Source organism: Gopherus evgoodei, chromosome 7, assembly GCF_007399415.2.
Source record: "Gopherus evgoodei ecotype Sinaloan lineage chromosome 7, rGopEvg1_v1.p, whole genome shotgun sequence".
In the NCBI taxonomy this organism is placed as follows: Eukaryota; Metazoa; Chordata; order Testudines; family Testudinidae; genus Gopherus; species Gopherus evgoodei.
The window spans coordinates 131,062,275-131,082,645 of NC_044328.1; the positions used below are offsets into that span (position 1 = coordinate 131,062,275).

General features: G+C 46.0%; 1 protein-coding gene across 7 annotated transcripts in view; it reads right to left on the reverse strand.

Annotated features, from left to right (window-relative positions):
• The window catches only part of SETD5 (SET domain containing 5), a 200,203-nt gene that overhangs the window by 62,154 nt on the left and 117,678 nt on the right, over positions 1-20,371 (reverse strand). For 5 of the 7 annotated variants that reach the window (XM_030570399.1, XM_030570398.1, XM_030570400.1 and 2 more), the window contains exons 10-18: positions 19,639-19,756; positions 19,046-19,155; positions 18,511-18,760; positions 18,204-18,287; positions 10,648-10,911; positions 9,689-10,009; positions 9,116-9,358; positions 5,425-5,554; positions 2,214-2,452 (exon numbers count right to left, since the gene is read on the reverse strand). In XM_030570399.1, the coding sequence (XP_030426259.1) occupies positions 2,214-2,452; positions 5,425-5,554; positions 9,116-9,358; positions 9,689-10,009; positions 10,648-10,911; positions 18,204-18,287; positions 18,511-18,760; positions 19,046-19,155; positions 19,639-19,756 (1,759 nt within the window). Of the gene's footprint in view, positions 1-2,213; positions 2,453-4,826; positions 4,930-5,424; positions 5,555-9,115; positions 9,359-9,688; positions 10,010-10,647; positions 10,912-18,203; positions 18,288-18,510; positions 18,761-19,045; positions 19,156-19,638; positions 19,757-20,371 lie in introns of all 7 variants that reach the window. The other 2 variants (XM_030570405.1, XM_030570404.1) reach the window with 1 other exon arrangement.

Below are 20,371 nucleotides of genomic sequence, written 5' to 3' on the forward strand. Positions count from 1 at the left end.
ATAAACTGACTGAGGGAGCTACAGAGGTCACAGCTAGATACAGTGCAAGGGAGAGCAATCCACCCATATGCAATGGTATGCAGAAGCCTCTCCACCTTCACTTGGTGTTAGAGAACATCCCCAGCAGAGAGTCAGAAAGAGGGAAGCTCTTCCAGAGGTAGGGTACTACTACCAGTGACGAGGCTGTGGTTGACTGGATCCTGCTGGATAGAACTACATACAAAACCCCAAAGTGATAAGGACTTTCAGAACCTTCTTAGACAACTGGGGAGACTTTGGATGGGCAGACTCCATAGGGATAAAGCAGATGAAGGATACTATGCTCCAAGTCTCTGCTACAAACGTTGATTGGCCCAAGCAAATCCAAATTGAGGTCCCAATCTCATTTGGTCTTGAATTAGCTCTAAAGTCTTGGTCCATAAGGGCCTGACCTGCTAGAGGCTTCAGGAGTTTGTGGGACAAGCTCCCCAGAAGAGCAGATGCAGCAGATTAATTCAGTATGAAGCATCTCAAAGTGGCACTCAGAACCATCTAAAATCTAGTTAACATCAAGCTTTAAAGAGGCACCAAATTCCCCATCAACCCAGTGTCTGGTCATTTCCAGTTCTCTAATCGAGGAGCCTGTCCTATTAGTAACCAGATAAAAGACCCTCCCTCCCGTTCTCTTCTCCCAGGGCCATGGTCATAGGACTGAAGTGTACAGTGTGTATACACGGTGAGATGCATTCTCTTGAGTTAGAACTGGTGGTAACTAAATGAAACCGACAAGACACTAAAATGGAAATGTTACAAATGAGCTGCATTTAGTGAAATATAAAGCCTGAACACAGAAGCCTATGGTCTACCAAGCTGTTAGGTTTGTTCCCTAGAGGGAAACAGAGGCAGCAAGGGCAAGTGGGAGACAGAGCCCAGTAGGCTCTAAGTTTCTTCTCTGTCATACACAGCAGCAGGAGCAACTAACGCTATTTTACACAGGACTGAGGTTTGTAACTAGACTAGTGAGAGATCCATGGTGCCACTGACCCTCATACATTCAACTTGTACCAGTGCAGAGCCCAAGGGTAATTGCCAGCTCAAGCTGTATAACTGAATCAGTCCTTCCTCCTACTCCTCAATACTAAACAATCTTCTCCACTAGCCTGGACAAGTCTCCCTCTACAACAGCTTTCAGCAAAGAGCTCTCAAAGTAAAAGTGAAAGCACCAAGCTAACAGACCCCATCAGCAAAGGACTCTGCAATGCTGCAGAGCAGAGGAGGGATCTCTGCAGGATTCTCTCAAGCCAGTGGCCAGGTTGTCATTTACTGGACTGTTCCCACCTGGGTCTAAATGGTAGTGTGATGGGCAGCAGCAGGTTTGGAGAGTTCCACTTTTCAATGAGAATGAGCAATAATGGAAAATAAAGAGAGAACTGCAAACCACCTGGCACTTCCTGCCCATCGCAGCCACTGAGATGGAACATGGCAAGAGGGAGGAGGAAACTCCAGACTGGAGGCACTGGCAAGTCCCCCTCAGAGAGTGCTGAGCAGGGAAAAACACCTGCCAAGCTCTTTAAATGCTTCCTAAACTCCTGCAGATAGAGGCTACCACAAAAATCAAAGGCAAATGCACATAATGAGAGCACAACAAGAAACAGTACACCACCTGGGACATTAAACACTGGGTGGGGGGAGCTGTAAGCCCTTGCAATGCTGGGATCTGAAATGTCTGATGTCCCCCGAGGCCTTGGGGGCTGCTGCATAAGAGAAAGGGAGCAGGGCTGCTGTGGTATGTCTGACACACTTGAGAACTTGGGGTTTGCTGCACTATGAGAGAAAGGGCATGGGGGATGTGCTGTCTCAGTACGCAAGGGGATTGCTGTGCTGCAGCAGGGGGAGGGGTGCAAGCAAAAGAGAGCTTTTGTGTTGTGTACAGCAGGAAAGGGAATGCAGGCTATGCTGACTGGTACCCTGGAGAGCAAGAGGGTTGCTGCACTGCAGCGAAGTATGACATGTAACTGAGGGAGCAGGAGCTACCAGATCTTTGATGGCCTTGGGGAACGAGAGAGTTGCTACAGCCAAGGGTACCACAGAGGAGAGAGGTAATAGCTGCCCCTGTGTGGGACACTTGGGGTCTTGCTCAGGAACCTAGCCATGTGTCTGAAAGCAGATTGCACCCAATGCACCTCTTCTAGTCTCTCTTCTTTTGGAGCCCCCAGACCTCTATCCCAATTTACCTCAAACTGTAGTGGAGTATTGCAGCGACTAGCAGCCAGAGAGGGAATTGGTGAGAACATCATGCCATAACCATTGCGACTTTCCTCCTCTCCTGGCAGAGATGAGCAGGGCGTGGTGAGTTGTGGGCTCATTGAGCCAGGAGGTGGAGGTGTGACTGGAGACAGTGGCCTCAGTAACTTGGTAACATTCTGCTCCATCAGGTAGCGAGATTTCCACTTCTTCAGGGGGCTCAGCAAGTCTGTGAAACATGAACACAACTGAACTGAGAATCATGATGCACCATTATTAATATCAAACCATGAACAGTCCTCCTCCCAGCCAGAGCCCCATGAATGCTCAGCCTCTAACTGCATCCCATTAAAGGCCCCTAAAAAATGAGGAGCTCCCAATTCCAATTAAAATCTTTCTCATCCCAAAGGAATGTGGAGACAGGTAACAAAGGTAATAAAACAACTCAGTTACAATAAATGACAAGTGGGAAACAACATGGCCAGGTGCAGGGAGTGGTGTCAGGACAGGATTGAAACAGAAGGAGAAAAGGGGAGAGAGAGAGAGAGAGAGAGAGAGAGAGAGAGATTACATTTCCTGGCACAAAGGGGTGACAAAAACAAGATGAATTCACTCTGACTGCTATGGATAAACCACAGCACAGCACAGCACAATTCTCTCCAGCTGAACTCCACAATGTCTCTAGAGTTTGCATAAACACAATCCCCCGGAAAGGATCATTCCCACAAAGAGGAACCCATGCCTCAGCTCTACCCTCCTAAGTGCACGGCACCACACTTTTCAATTACTTGTAAGCTCTCTGGGGCAATGGCTAGCCTCTGCCTGCTTTTCTGTGAAGAGCACAACCTATTTTGCGATACAGACAATAATTTGCCAAGGCAGGAAATCTGAACTGTACATTAAAGAGAAAAAAAACAATGACATTTCCAGATCACTACCATGTAGTGCAGGGGTCCCCAACGCGGTGCCTGCGGGTGCCATGGCGCCTGCGGGGGCATCTTAATGAGCCCGCGTCCTGGCACCTGGGAGAGCACCCACCGAAATGCCGCAGTGGCATTTTGGCGGGGATGCCTCTCGATGACGTTGCTTGTTGACGGCAAGTGATGTTACCGAAAGGCGTTACAGCCAAAATGCTGCCGAAATTTGGTGGCATTTCGGCGGGTGCTCCACTGCCGCAGTGGTCCTTCGGCTGGCGCCCGCCAGCCAAAAAGGTTGGGGACCACTGATGTAGTGTTATCACACAGTGCCCCCAGCTCCTCTGTGCAGGGAGCAAGGGTAGAGTTCCAGTTGCCTCAATACCATTATCCCCCTTCCACATCAGTGTGCCTAGCCCAAATTGCTTCCTCACTCCCAGCCGGGCTCCCTCCAGCTACTGAGCTTTAGCTTACTTGGACCCCTCTGGAACTCCTCCGTGCTGCAGCTGCCTTCCCCGGCATCTTTCCCCACGTTTTTCCTGACCTCTTTATCCCTAGCATCCTCACTGCTAGGTCTTGGCCCCTACTGCTTCTGAATGAATTTTGACCTCTTTCCCAGCTTTAAAGGCCCCCAGTGAGGCAAGTCTCCTCTGTTCTAAGCAGAAGAAATTTGACTCATCCTTTCTTCAGACCCAGGATCCCCATAGTGCAGTAATCTCCTTTCTGTCAGACGACAGCCAGCGCTCACAGACAGGGACTAACAGCAGCACCTTGTCTGGGATTCTGCCTTTATGCCTAGTACTTCATTTGCCTTTTTACCAGGCTGCCAGGTTTGCTGCTTCCTCACAATCATCTTGGAAACTTCTCAAGACCTGAGTGTTCTGTGGTTGGTCCAGTTAGCTCATATTCCCTAGACTCAGTCCTTGCTCCCTGAGTCATGATTTGACACTGGTCTCCATTGATCTGCATTTCCTCACTGCTGTCCAGTCCTCCAAACCCTGGCATCCCTTTGGAATCTCCCTGCATCCTTATTATGTGCGGTGCCCCCGCAGTCAGTCTGGCCTGTGAGCCCAGAGAGCTTGTTTTCAATCCCCTCACATCCAGTGCAGTTCCATGATGCGTAGAGGTCCTAGAACCACCCTGAATGCTCAACTCAGCAATTCTGGAGCTGGGTGAGTCTCCTACTAAGAGCTCTCTTTGTCTCATGCTCGCACACTTTTCTAGCCAGTTCCCCTGTCTCTCCTCCTACTCCTGTGCTTTGCCATGAGCCATTTGTCTGGGATGTCAAATCTTGTCCGTTGTTTAGACCAGCTCTCTGCTGATCCCTGGTTTCCCCTTTCTCGGCAGTCCCCTGCTGTTACACACACATGCTTTGCTGCCTGAATCCACCTTGGCAAAGCCAGCTGCCAACTGGGCTTCCTAGGACTTGTCAGGTCCTTTATGAAAGAGCTTATGATCAATCAGGGAAACCCTAGAAACAAGATGCTCTTGGTTTCCTGGAGTCATGATCTTTGTAAAGTGATGCTGTTTCCCCCCTTCCAGACCTCAGGAACCTATCCTAAATTCTCTCTATTTTTAAAAAAGTGTCTTTTAGAAGTTCTCTAGTTTCTTTGCTCACTTTCTTCAGGTTTTGCTCAGGGATGCATAGTATCCAGACCTAGTGTTTTGTTCACTTTAAGTGCATCTAACCTTTTAATAACCAATTCTGTTGTTATCTGTACACTGTCTAGCTCCTCGTCTGTCGTCCTTGGAAAACTGATCCCTGACTTGGGCAGATCTCCACCCTCTTCCTCTGTAAAGACAGATGCAAATTAACTATTTGACAACTCGACTACTGCTTTTCTCACAGATTAAATGCCAATGTTTTTGAGTAGCTGTTTTTTAAGCCTGTGCCTATTACCTACGTACCTGGTGACCTTTGTTAATTCTCTCAGCATACATTAAAATAGCCAGCTGTCACACATGACAGTATGACGCTGTTTGCCTTTGTCCTGCAGGACAAACTCTGTATCATAAAACTCTGGTGAGAGTGCTGAGAGATGCAGTATCACCACACTGTCACAGCAAAGGAGTTGGGATGCCTCAAGCTAGGATGAGCCTGCGGAAATTGGGATGGGTGATAAAGCTACATCCCCACCTGCCACAAACCTGTACCAACATGCAACAATGCACGTTTGCAAAGCCTTTGTCTCATCCTATGCGTCAATACCCTTTAATGGCCCATAGCCTCCTATAAATGCATTCACCAGTCATCCCAGCACCGCCTTTGAGGGTTTTGGATACATACCTGCATTCTCCTTGCAGATGCTAGAAGAGCTGCTGCTCCCATTACTTTGGTATAGACATTGGGTTCTGTTTTCTTGTGGAGTAGATGAGGTCTGAGTCATCCCTTCTTCCAGGGCTTGTTTCATCCAGCGCTGCAACAGAACTAGACTACATCAACATGCAGTCCCCCAGTGCTTTACATGTACATATGCAGGTGTACTCAAGAACTCCTAAACATTTGTACAGCAGGGCAAATGCTTGTAGAGCTCTGCATCAACTGTGTCATGTGCTCCCAGCCAAAAAAAATGGTATGGTAGAATTGTTAAAGCTGGGCCCAAAAAGGGCTATGAATGGTTCTGAATTGCTGCTCTAGATGAGACAGGTGCTAAGGGTAATAAATCTGTATCAATAATCTAAGGGTACAACCTCATTAGAGCACAGACTTCCCAAACCCAGAGAGTAGGAAGCTAGGGAACTCTAAGCAGAGATTTTTAAAGCAATTTAGGAAAGTATGGCTATTCAGAACTTGCCCAGAGAATATGCCTTCTGCACAAAGCCTGGCTTCATGCACAGGCGGGGAAGCACTCTGATCCCCACTCCACTTGCTCTGGAAGACGCATCAGAACCAAGAAGAGTTTCTACTCTACCACATAGGGCAAGGAAGTGACAAGGTGACTTCAGTGCAATTCTCCCAGAAGCGTTTGCTGTGAGAGAGCAGCAATGAACACGCAAACCTGAAAGCGTGGGAACTACAGTTTAACAGGGGCTAGTCAGGAGGAGAAACATCAAAGTGGACCCTCCTCAGGAGACTGAGCAGTGGTGGAGGGAAAATATATGAAAAATCATAGTAGGGGAGAGAATAGAGTAAGAGAAGATGATTCCCCATGGATACGTGGAGAAGAGCCAATCTACATCACCTCACCTGCCAAATTTACTGGCTTCCCCACCTGCTGCAATGCAGCTGTGTGGAAACACAAAATTCTGCAGCAAGTGACCTTTGACAGCACAAGAGCTCTTTCAACTGATTCCAGTTATTTTAATAACGTAAGAAGCTGGGGAGAGAAGCCAAGAAGTGCTAAGGACCACATTGGTGTGACAGTAAAGTGAAAGTGAAACTAAACCCGAGAAGAAAGGGAGAGAAACACCCGAATTAAAGATAACACCAATGATTTGTCAGCATTTAGGAAACAGACAATGAAGTGCAGTTTTTACCACATTATAAACAAACATCAAATTCAATGCTATAGTCCCTCCTGAATATCTCACAGCACTTTACCAACCTATGCCTCATATCACCCTCTTGAGGGGTGTAATCCTATTTTACAGATGGGTAAACGGAGGCACAGAGCAGGACTTGACCAAGGTCACTCACCAAGTCTGGAAAAACTAGAAGAAGAACCCAGATCTAGCAGACTTCCAGATCAGCAAGCCACATGGGCATCTTTTCTTCGACAAGCCAAATGGTGAAACGTACACATTCCATGCTCACTTTTAACAATTAAAAAAACCTTGAATCATGCTTGCTGGACAATCAGCAGATACAGCAGCTCACATGAAGTGCATCTCTGACATAAGAAGGCCCTTGAGCAGTTATGCTACCACCTTCTGTAAAAGCTAAAGCCTATAAACAGTTTTCAAGGGGATCCCTAAATAAAGTGCAGTACAGTAATACAACACAGAGCCCACAAAGGCTTGGCTCAGCATGGTGAGGCCAGAATCTAGACAGAGAAGAGCTCAGCTACTAAACATTTCAGAGGCAATAATGCCCCGTCTGATCCCTGCAAGAACTTATCACTCTACATTCAAGCTGGAAACAAAAATGACACAAAAATCATAAAAACTTAAAAACTCTGGTTTTATGGCTCATTTTAAGTGGTCTCCTACAGCATGTGTGAACTACTTATGCTCAGTAATCTGCCCCACCTTGTATTTAGCTTGGACACTCTGGTTACCTTCGACAGACCTGACTAAGAGCTCAGTGAAGCTCAAAAGCTTGTCCCTTCCACCAAGATAAGTTGGTCCAATACAAGGTATTACTTCACGTACCTTGTCTCTCTCATATCCTGAAACCAACATGGCTACAACAACTCTACAAACAAATATCAAACTCCTCCAGACCACTGCTTACAACACAATATCTTAATTTTATCTGCTTGGATTCATTCTAAATTTCAGCCAACAGAAGGACAGAGCAAATATGGTTGGATGACAGTGTTACAGGTTCACAAATATCAGGGGTGGCCAAACTTACTGACCCTTTGAGCCACACACAACAGTCTTCAGAAGTTCAAGAGCCGGGGGCAAACCTGCTGAGGCTCAGGGCTTCAGCCCCGTGGGAGGTGCCTGCCGGGGCTTCAACCCTGCTTCTGCTGAAGCCCCAAGCTCTGGTAGGTGGCCCTGTGGGGCTGAAGCCTCTACTCCACTGCAAGGAAGAGGCTCTGAGCTCCCCACTCCAGTCTGGTAGGTGGAGAATGCTGGGGGGTGGGAGGACATAAGGGGGTTCTGAGAGCCGCACTTTAACTGTAAAAACCGCATGCAGTTCGCAAGCTGTGGTTTGGCCACCCTGACATACATAATCAGAAGTGAGAGAACCACTCTCCGTAGAACTGTAAACAGGAGAGGCCTCAAGGCTAATTGTATTACTCCTTATAATGAGTAGGACAAGCTCACAAGAAATACAGGGATTCACTCTTGCAATCCTGTCCAACCAGCTAATCCATGTAGTAGATTCAGGAACTCCTTGTGACCAAATCCAGTTCCTACGGTCTCATTAAAACAGTGGAATCCATCACACAGAATACTGACCTCTATATCAGGTTAGGACCTGCAGCAACATTGGAAGATGAAAAATCCCACATCATGTGACTGCCCCCGGAGCTGCTCAGTCATCACTGTTCCCATCATCACATTGGGAGAGGCGGGACTGAGTTTCAGAGGATGATCTCAGCCTTTCAGCTAGGCTGGCCCCTCACTCCACAAAGGAGGCAGTGAGAACTAACCAGGCTCCCTGCCCGGATCTCACCCACAGGCTGGCTGCTTCCAAGTCCAGCTCAGCAAGAGCACGAGCCCATTCCTCTCCCTTCCCTCTGGTGCTGCCTGCTAGGCACAGGAGAGCCTGGACTCTAGTGCGCTAGATCTCAGAGGGAACAGGAGATTTCTGCTCAGGTGCTGAACCCACCAGGCTCTCTAACACTTGAACTTCTCCCTGAGCAATTCCTCAACGCCTCTAGACATGAGGAGAGAGGTTTCTTTCTCTGCTTCCCGTACAGCCCTGGCACACCCACTCCAAGGGGCACTCTGGCACATTCAGACCCAGACTCCAATCTCCTTCTTTGTTGCTATTTTATTTTTCTGTGAGCTCTGGGAATGGTCCACACGGAGACTGGGAACATGCACTAACACACCATGTCCTCACCCTCAACTCCACTGACCTCTTACTCTACAGCAGTGTTTCTCAACCTTTTTGATTCCAGGGACTGGCTTGCTGCTGTTCTAAACTGTGTCAGGGAAATCTCAGGGACTGGCAAAGAGGTTGTCACGAACTGGTTGTTGAGAAACACTGTGCTAGAGTATGCAGAAATATGCTGGGCAGGGCTAACTCATTGTGACTGCATAGCGACAAGCTTGAAATGACAAGCCTTTACAGTCGTGTGCTGATGATAATATAAGGTGGGCATTGAAGCCCTGACAGAAGAGGAAATGAGCAGACATACCTTTTTACAGGAGCTGTATATCCCATCCAGCTGAAGAGGCCTTCGACGTCTCTCAGGGATGAAAGGCGAGCCAAAGCGGATGTAGTGTTTGGGTGTGGTACAAATCAGTGGGGAGTGGATAAGACCTGGCAACATGTTGAGGGTTGTTGCCAAAACAGTGGGGTCTGTGGTAATACGTAAAGGACACTCGATGGGGCATTCCTGCTTTTCTGCCTTGTCATTCAGCCATTCTGTAACTAGATACTAAAGAAGAGTGCAATTATGAATACAGCAGGAGCAGGCAAAGAATGAAAGCAATAAAACAGAGTATGTAAGGCCATACTGCGCAAGACACCACCACACCAAGAGCTCAGTTATGTTCTGCAGGAAATGCACAGGAGTGAGGCACCTGATATATCTCATCACAGAGAGCAGCTATGTCCTGAAGGAAACACACTGGAGAACTGTTTGCACTGTGCATCAGATTCACTGCAAGTCTTCCAGAGACTCCTTTTGCATGACCCAACCTTCTCCCCAGGGGCCTGGCAGACCCCACCGCCTCCCATGTTTGATGAAGACTTTCATGCCACTTACCTTTTTAGTTTTGGGGTACTTTACTGTGGCTCGGTTAGACTGGGATCCTGCAGCCAGCATCACAGTTGGGTCAGACCCCACCAACTGCCTACTTTCTCCTGGACCCTCTATGCTGCTGACATCTGCGGCAGTTACTGTGCTGATGCTGCTTCCCTCCTCTGGGACAGCCTGGGAGAACTCGGTCTGCTGGGAAATGGCCTGCTTCTGCCGTCTCAATCTCTGTGCTGAACTGGTCCGATATCGAGAAAAACGGCTTTTGGGTCGGGGCCTGGAGGGTTTGGCTGGAGCTGGCTTAGTGATGGTCTTTTCTGGAATTGCATCCTATAATGCAAACCACATCATCAGTCTGAGAATTTCTAAGGTTCTCCCCTTGTCTCCTTTATTCTGCTCATGGGAGTTAGGAATGACAGTTATTTTCTGGCACTGTCTAGCTAGCTTTGTCAGACTGGACCCCATTAATACTGGGCTCTGAGAGGGTAGGGCTGGGAATGGCTTTGTGAATCCTCTTGAAGGGCTGGACATATTTGTGCCTCAGTTTTATTGCTTTTTCTTCCCTTTGCATCTCCACTCTGGAGTCTGGAAAAGGGACAGACTGGCACACTCAAGAGCGGTCTCGGCTTCAGCAAAACACGTAACAGAAAGCAGCAGCATGAGACTCACCCCCTGTCTGAAAGTAACTGCTGCCATTCCTGAGCACTGATAGCATTGATTCAGTTCCAGACAATGATCTGTCCACAGCCTCACCACCACCGGACAGCTGACAATGGGAATTCAGATCCCTGAAATGGAGCAAATACCTTTCTCCATGGCTCCAGTGTCAGCAGCCAGCTGGAGAGCACATCAGTGCACTAAAAGATCCAGAACCGTGGCCATTAGATATTAACCTTTGCAAGGCACCAAAGGGGCTGTGTTGAACTTGCCTTAGCGTAAGCTACGCAACAGCCCTACCTCCAACTTACTACTGTTTGTGTGGACCTCCGTGTGTTCACCCCAACATTGCTGCTGCTGTTAGGAGTGCTTGGAGCAGCCCCACTTAAAGCTGAACTGCTGTCTTCAGTTTCAGGAGTCTCCATTTTCACCTCCTCCAACTCAGAAGTCTCAGGGTTAACGATGAATTCAGCATCTGTGCTGCTCCGATCCGATGGCTGCTCTCGTCTTCTCTTTCTCTTCTCCAAGTTTTCAAACATGTGCATGATGGCTTCTACCTTCCTCTCCTCCCGGGACTAGCATACACAAGAATATGTCCAGGTCAGCAATACCAGGCAAGCAAAAGGACAGGAAGAGGTAGGAAAAAGATCAGAAGTACAATGTGGGGTAGGGGCCCTGTACAGCATATGGTCCACAAAGGTGATGGTGCAGAAGAGGGCTAGAAGGGGATTATGGATTCATAGAGAACTGGAATGCCTCATAATGAAAGGAGACTGCTTGAATCAGACTATCTCAACTTAAACCAGTAAGGGACCAGCCTCCTGGCATTAGAACTGGCAGACTTGTTTGGAGAGGAGGAGACCTTTTAAGTAACCCAAACAACCTAGCATGTATCTCCAACATGAACAACAGAAGTCAGACATTTTACTATTGCCTCAGTTGGTATCAGTAGGGCATCTGAGTGCAGAAACCTTAGCATATGAGAGCTGCTCATGGGGCATCCTTCATGAAGGGCCTTCAACTTTTGAATTCACTGCTTCCTACCCAGCTTGGTTCGACATATCCAGAATCTGTTGATTTTCTGGGCATGCTGTAAATCTCATCTGTTCATTCATGCACAGACTAAAGCCAGAAGGACCATTGTGATCATCTAGTCCAGTGGCGGGCAACCTGCGGTCCATCAGGGTAATCTGATTGCGGGCCATGAGACATTTTGTTGATGTTGACCATCCACAGCTCCCAGTGGCTGTGGCTCGCTGTTCCTGGCCAATGGGAGCTGCACGAAGCGGTGGCCAGCATGTCCCTGCGGCCTGCCACTTCCCGCAACTCCTATTGGCTGGGAATGGCGAACCACGGTCACTAGGAGCTGCACCTGTGAACGGTCAACATCAGCAAAATGTCTCATGGCCCGCAATCAGATTACCCTGATGGGCTGCATGCAGCCCGTAGGTTGCCCACCACTGATCTAGTCTGACCTCCTGCATAACACAGGCCAGAGAACTTCCCCAAAGTAATTCTTACAGCAGAGCTTTTAGAAAAACATCCAATTTTGATTTTAAAAAATCACTGATGGAGAATCCATCAGAACCCTTGGTAAATTATTCCAATGGATAAGTATTCTCACAAGTAAAAATTTACACCTTCTTGGAAATTTGACTTTGTCTAACTTCAATGTCCAGCCATTGGATCATGTTATACCTGTCTCTGCTAGACTGAAAATACCATCATCATATATCTGTTCCCTATGTTGGTCCTTACAGACTAATTAAGTCATTCTTTAACCTTCTCTTTGTTTGGCTAAATAGATTAAGCTCCCTGAGTCTATCACCATAAAGAATGTTTTCTAATCCTTCAGAGAGACAAGTTGGGTGAGGTAATACCTTTTATTGGACCAACTTCTGTAGATGACAGAGACAAGCTTTCGAGCTTATCAATCATTCTCATGGCTCTCCTCTGAACTCTCTCCCATTTATACATCCAGGATTCCAGCAGCAGTCGCACCAGTGCCTAATACAGAGGTAAAAAAACCTCTCGACTCTTACTTGAGAATCCACTGGTTATGCATCCCAGGATCACATTAGCTCTTTTGGCCACAGCTTCTTACTGGGAGATCATGTTCAGTTGACTATCCACTACGATACCCAAATCTTTTTCAGTCACTGCTTGTCAGGAGAGAATCCCCAATTATAGACTCATAGACTTTAAGGCCAGAAAGGACCATCAGGATCATCCAGTTTGATCTCCTGCACATTATTGGCCACACAAACTCATCCACCCACTCCTGTGACAGATCCTTAACCTCTGTCTGAGTTATTGAAGTCCTCAAACCATGATTTAAAGACTTCAAGTTACAGAGACTAGTTTAAACCTGCAAGTTACTGGTGCCCTATGCTGCAGAGGAAGGTGATCCCCCCCCAATCCAAGGTCTCTGCCAGTCTGACTTGGGCGAAAATTCCTTCCCGAACCCAAAAATCATGATCAGTTAAGACCCTGAGCACATGGGCAAGATCCAGCAGCCAGCCCTCCCCATCTCGTGTCCCATCAACGGCCACTGGAGATATCTGCTGCTAGCAGTTGTAGATCGGCTACATGCTGTTGTAGGCAGTCCCATCACACCATCCCCTCCATAAACATATCAAGCTCAGCCTTGAAGCCAGCTAGATTTTTTTCCCCCACTGCTCCCCTTGGAAGACTGTTCCAGAACGTAACTCCTCTGATGGTTAGAAACCTTCATCTAAGTTCAAGCCTAAACTTGTTGATGGCCAGTTTCTATCCATTTGTTCCAGTATCCACAGTGCTGCTTAACTTAGAAAACTCCCCTCCATCCCTGCCATTTATCCCTCTGATGTATTTATAGAGATCGATCATATCTCCCCTCAGCCTTTTTTGGGGTAGGCTAAAGAAGTCAAGCTCTTTGAATCTCCTCTCACAAGGCAGGTTTTCTATTCATTGGATCATCCTAGCAGCTCTTCTCTGCACCTGTTCCAGTTTGAATTAATCTTTCTTAAACATCGGGAACCAGAATTTCATATAGTATTCCACGTGAGGTCTCACCAGTGCCTTTAATAATGGTACTAACACTTCCCTGTCTCTACTGGAAATACCTCACCTGATGCATCCTAGGCCTGCATTAGCCTTTCTTGCAGCCACATCACATTGACAGCTCATAGTCATTCTGTGATCAACCAATATACCCAGGTCTTTCTTCTCTTCTGTCACTTCCAACTGATAAGTCCACAGTTTATAGCAACAAATTCTTGTTATTAGTCCCTAAATGCATAAGAACATAAGAACGGCCATACCAGGTCAGACCAAAGGTCCATCTAGCCCAGTATCCTGTCTACCGACAGTGGCCAATGCCAGGTGTCCCAGAGGGAGTGAACCTAACAGGCAATGATCAAGTGATCTCTCTCCTACCATCCATCTCCATCCTCTGACAAACAGAGGCTAGGGACGCCATTCCTTACCCATCCTGGCTAATAGCCCTTTATGGACTTAACCACCATGAATTTAACCAGTTCTCTTTTAAACGCTGTTATAGTCAATGACCTTGCACTTTGCACTATTCAATTTCATCCCTTTTCTATTACTCCACTTTTCAAGGTCATCCCGATCTTCTGTTGTCCTCCTCTGCAATGGCAGTATCTCCCAACTTTGTGTCATCCTCAAATTTTATTAGCACACTTCCACTTTTTGTGCCAAGTTTATTTATAAAAATGATAAGTAAGATAGGTCCCAAGACTGATCTCTGAGGAACTCCACCAGTAACCTCCTTCCAGCCTGACAGTTCACCTTTCAGTATGACCCGTTGTAGTCTCTCCTTTAACCAGTTCCTTATTCATCTTTCAATTCTCATATTAATTCCCATCTTCTCCAATTTAATAATTTCCTATGTGAAACTGTAGCAAATGCCTTATTGAATTGAGGTAAATTAAATCCACTGCATTTCCTTTGTCTAAAAGATCAATTATCTTCTCCAAGAAGGAGATCAGATTGGTCTGGCATGATCTATCTTTTGTAAAACCATGTTGTATTTATCCCAATTACCATTCACCTTTATGTCCTTAACTACTGTTTCCTTCAAAATTTGTTCCAAGACTTTGCATACAATTGAGGTCAAACTAACAGGCCTGTAGTTTCCTGGACCACTTCTTTTCTTTCTTAATAGTACTTCCAAGAGGTAGCTTTCCTTGCTGATCCATCTGGTCTTTCCGTCCTTGTAGGTTTTCTGCTTTCTCTTAATCACCTCTTGAGATGCTTGTACATCCAGATTGGTCTGCAACCCTTCCCTACGATTTCCCCCCCCCTTGCTTGGGATACAGACTTCAGATAGTTTCTGCAACATTGACAAAGTAATCCCAAGTCTCCCCCCACATTCAGATCCTGGAGTTCTTCAGTTGAGTCCATCTCCCTAATTTTTTTTTTTTATTGAAGTTTACCCTTTTGAAATCAGGGGGATGCCACTTGCAGATCTATTTTTGTTTATCCTTCCATTTAGTTTAAACTGAATTAGCTCATGAACACTCGAACTAAGGCTGTCCCCTACAACCTTGTATGAGGGCCTCACTACTCACTACACCAATGTAAAATGGCACAATCTCTTTTAGGTTCAGCGACTATTTAGTGATGAAATCTATTAGCCATCACATCCAGGAAAATCTAGTTATTAGCAGCACTTATCCTTCAATCTCTATCTGGGAAGTTAAAACCTCCCATAATCACACAATTTCCAGTAATATTTATTTCATTAAAAACTTTAAAGACATCTCAGATTGGATCCTGGGGGTCTGTAGCAGACCCCAAGCACTATCCAAGGGGAACCTCTGGTATCTTTCTTCCCCAAAGTGATTTTGACCCAAGCAGACTCCACTTCATCCTTTCCTGAACAGTACAATACCCTTCAACCCCTGTATTCCAGTCATGACTACTATTCCACCACATTTCTTGTTATCCCTATAGTATCTGTTTTCGCTTCCTACACCAGTAGTTCTAGTTCCTCCATTTTGTTACCCAGGCTCCTTGCATTGGTATACAATTTAGTTGTTTCTGCTTGGCTTTGCCCACATTCTTCACCCGACTGAGTAGTCATTCTACTGCCAGTATCGCCTACCTGACCGTTAGTGCCAATGCCAATGAAGCTATCTTTCCTCTTAATGTCCATTCTCTTACTCACTGTTGTTTCTTTTCTCCATTACTAGATTCTCTCTCTCTTTTTTCCTCCTGGTCAATATTAGAATCAGGCACGGAGATTACTTGAGCATCTCCCAATCGTCTCCCCGGAGTTCCTTATTTAAAATTCTTTTAATCAATTGCGCCAACCTCCACCTCAAAAGTCTATTTCCCTCCCTATTCAGGGGGAGTTCATCCATTGAGAACAGTCTTCTGTTCACGAATGCCTCCCAGTGGACAAACATCCCAAAGCCCTTATTATAGCACCACTGCCTGAGCCATCTATTGATCATCATAATCCTGTCTTCTCTTCGTTCTCCTCCTCTAGAGAGAGACAGAATCCCACTGAAGGTCACCTGAGCCTCCATTTCTTTAAGTGGCTTTCCCAGCCTGGCAAAATCTTCTTTGAAATGTTCTAGCGATAACCTAGCAGTATCGTTTGTTCCCATGTGAGGGACAATCAGTGGATTCTTTCTTGATCCCATTAGGATCCTCTTAGCCTCACTTTCATATTTTGTATCTTAACTCCTGGCAGACAGCACACCCCCCTCTGTTTTCCGGATCAGGTGACCGGCCTGGTGACTCTTCTTAGTAGGGAGTCATCAATCACATAGACCTGCCTCTTCCTGGTGTTGGTGTGATTCTCCAGCCATCCTCCTGTTCTTTCTGACTGCAAGTCGTCTTGTCTTTTGTTCTCTTTTTCAGTCTTCTGAGAGTTATCCTGTATCCTCCTGGGCTCCAAACTCTGGGCATCTCCATTGACTCTTTCCCTCTTCTTATAGGAACAGCCGCTCTTCTCTTTTTCCTTGCCCTCTCACTTTCTGTTATGCCTGATGCATCTCTTCTTCATTTTCCAACTCAGCAAACATATTCCTGATCTCTAGTTCTTCTTCACTAGCTGGTCTTTTCCTCTGCCGGGTCTGGTAGTCACATATTTCCACTGGCCATTTTCCTCACCCAGCAGCCTACCCTCACAGTTCTCCAGTCCAGCTTGCATCTGTGAGTCTTGATATTTCCCTTCAGCCTCGTTTTGCCTTCTCTCCATCATCTGCTTGAATCCCCTACGAAACTCAACCCTAGTTTCAATCCTGTGAATATCACCTACATTCTTTATTCCTACATGCACGCATTTACATTTAGCTGGATTAAAACACATAGTGTTTGCTTGCACTCAGTTTACAAATTTCAGAGTAGGAGCCATGTTAGTCTGTATCAGCAAAAAGAACAGGAGTACTTGTGGCACCTTAGAGACTAACAAATTTATTTCAGCATGAGCTTTCGTGAGCTACAGCTCACTTCTTCAGATGCACTGAGCTCACTTCTTCAGAGGCATTGAGCTGTAGCTCACGAAAGCGCATGCTGAAATAAATTTGTTAGTCTCTAAGGTGCCACAAGTATTCCTGTTCTTTTTTCAGTTTACAAAGTGACCCACAACACCCTGAGTCAGTGACCTATCCTCTTCATTATTTACCACTCCCCCAATTCTTGGGTCATCTGAAAACTTTACAAATGATTTTATGTTTTCTTCCAAGTCACTGACAAAAATGTTAGTAAGAGTAGGTATAAGAACTGATCCCTGCAGAACCCTCCTAGAAACAAATCCAATCTGTTGAAGCAGGCATTTCGGAGAGGGCTAAAGCATTTTTGGGAAACAGGAAAGGTGGGTGATTTTGAACTGTGTAATAAGTGCTGGTTGGTGGTAGATACAAGGGGGGATGGAGTAAGTACTGCTGTTATTTTCATTGCACTTTCAATTAATGTCAATGACACATCTTAGGATAGACTCTTGAAGTACATACATTAAAAAAACTAGTTCTTAGTTATACAGAAAATTACCATCCAGAAATCCAAAAGAAGGCACAATAGACTACAAATCTTTGGGAAAAATGCAAGGATTGTAGTGTTGGTTCAAGGGTCTCCTCAAAGATCTGAGTATATACAGCAAGTAACCACACCAGAAAACCATATCAGCAAGTGTTGCAAGGAAAAGGGCAGTAAAAGAGCAAACGGACTGTGTGTTGCCAAAAATATAAGCAGATTAAAAAAAGGACTTTTACAACCATGTGTGTGCAAAACAAGGATCGCTAATAAAAGATATGGGGAAATACATGCCTCTTAGGGCATTAGCTAGTAACCTTGCAGAAAAGTTGGAGGAAATTCAAAAAAAGCAAAATGCTCAGGGACCTGGAGGGACTGATGTATGGGTGTAATGAAAGATTAAAACAGCTAAGTATATAATAAGCTTAGCTAGGCTACAAAGGAGGGAGGGAGGGAGGAGGAAGGAGGCATAGAGACATGATAGTAACCTAACAATATTTACTTTGAAGTGTTTGGACACCAGGGAGTAAGAAGAAATTATTTAGAAACCAAGAAAGGAGCTAGGACTAACTGAATGAAACCAAGAAAGGAAAAACATTCTTACCAATTGGATGTTGTACCGGTGGCACAGTCCCCCAAAGCAAATGGTGGTTGCTAGATTTTCTCCATCTCTAACTTGTTGGAGCCTAACCAGCTGTGTACAAACACCCTCAGATGTGAAATCTGCTTGGTTCACCCTTCTTGACAAAAGTCAGTGATTTCTGAATATTTGGAATCATGTCACTAAACAACAGAAAGAACAAATCTGCCCTGCGTGACCTGCTCCATCCTATACACCATGAAAAACAAAACTACAGATCAGAGTAGAAGAGGTACTCACCCGTCTGCTGTGAACCAGGGCTCCCTGCTCATCCACAGCCTCCTCTCTCTCCCCCTCCTCTTGCTTCTCTTCTTTATCTGCAGCCTGAAGAGAGCATAGAGAAACCAGGACTCAGAACAGTAACCATTGCAAAATGAAAATATAGAACAGTTGGAAAATAATCAGGATTAGTTTTGGTATCTCACTAGAGTGAAACTTAAGAAAGAGCTGTTGCAGTTCTGGTTCTAGAGATATCAGCACCCTGAAGGACCAAATTCCTCCACAGTGAATGACCAAACACCTGGCATTATAAAGTGTCAAATTTTACCTCATTGTCACTGGCTGCAGCAGGTCCCTCTGGAACATCCTCCACCTGCTGGTTGCTGTTCTCATCTGATGCAATGCCCTGCTGTTCCAATTCTAGTTCCTTCCTACGGGCTTTCCGACGCCTTGTTTCAGCCCCCATCATCAGTGTGCCTAGAACAGGTGGAGGGAGGTGTTCTGCAGCATTTGGGTTCCGTTTCTGTACAGGGCAATTCCTGTTCCCCTTGTGACATGCACAGTCCACTTTATAGTTGCTGGTCCAAAACACAAACATATCTGTGTCACTCCTCATTTCTCAGCCCTCCTACAGAGACATTCAATGCATCTGCTACTACAGATCTTGCCAGGTGCCAAAGCAAGGAGAGCCTGCTACCTTCCAGCCTCTATCACAGAAGAGACCAGTAGAACTGGGTAGAATAAATACATGAAAATACAATTCAGCAGATAATGGAGCAAAATGTAAGAAAAGAGGAAGCGGCTGGAGGAGGAGGAGGTCTGTGCCAGGAGACCAGTGCAGGCTGGTGAGATGAGGGACTCACCAGATGCTGTACTCATAGTCAAAGGCGATGGTGACCTCTGTGTCCTTCGCAATGGTGGCAAGCGCATAGATACACAAGTGGATCATTCCATCAGCAATCACATGACGGACCTTCACAAACAAAGCAGACAGAAACTGACACCCCAAGAGAGATATGTTCCTCCCTCCAAAAGGGGCAGCCTCCTACCAGAAAGGGAGTTCCTGCGTGGTATGCTAAAATTACCCTCTCAATTTGCCCTAGAAAAAAGCCTGCTTTGCTGCCCTTTCCTATCCTTTACTTTTTGTCCTATCCTGGATCACCAGAGGAAACCTACAAGTCTTCCCTTCTCTAGCTCTCTTAGGCCTACGGGAGAAAGGCCCTGTGCTCCCCAACCTCTTCCCTCCCTGTCCCCCCATATTCAGCCTACAGGCAGCCAAATGGGAAAAATCTGTACAACACTCTGCTGGATTATCAAGTTCTCTCCCTTTTCTTTACTGACATTACTTGTGGTCACTGCATTTTATTCAGGGCTTGAATGCTTGTGAAAAGGGCTACACTAAAAACCTGTGCACTGCTGGCCTGTGTTTCAACCAAAAGGGGAGCAGGAAGTTTACCTCTGCATTTGGTGTACAGGAACGCCTGATGAACCTGGCGTCGTTGCCAAAGGTGCGGGCATCCACACACATCTCAACACCGTTGAACTTAGAGTAGAACAGCACAAAGGGGTATGGCCTAGGAAAGTAACAAACTATTGTAATCCCCTCAGACTCAATTCCCACCACCAATGTAACAGCCACTCCCTACTTAACAGGAATATGGGAAGCAGCTCTTCCTTTGCTTCTTTCACTCAGGCAATTCATGCAGCTCCTAACTCAGAATTCAACAGATCTACCCCAAAAAGAGAAGAGATTTGTATTCCATAAATGGAAAAACACATAAGAATATAAGAATGGCCATACTGAGTCAGAGCAATGGTCCATCTAGCCCAGTATCCTGTCTTCCAGCAGAGGCTAGTGCCAGATACTTCAGAGGGAGTGAGCAGAAAATGGCAATTTATCAAGTGATCCATTCACTGTTGTCCAGTTCCAGCTTCTGGCAGACAGTGTTATGGGACACCCAGACCATGGGCTCTGGTTCCTGATCATCTTGGCTAATAGGCATTGATGGCTCTATCCTCCATGAACTTATCAAATTCTTTTTTATACTTTTGGAATTCATAACATCCCCTGACAATGAGTGCCACAAGATGACTGTGCACTGTGTGAAGAAGTACTTCCTTATATTGGTTTTAAACTTGCTGCATATTAATTGCCTCGGGTGATCACTGGTTTGTGTGCTATGTGAAGG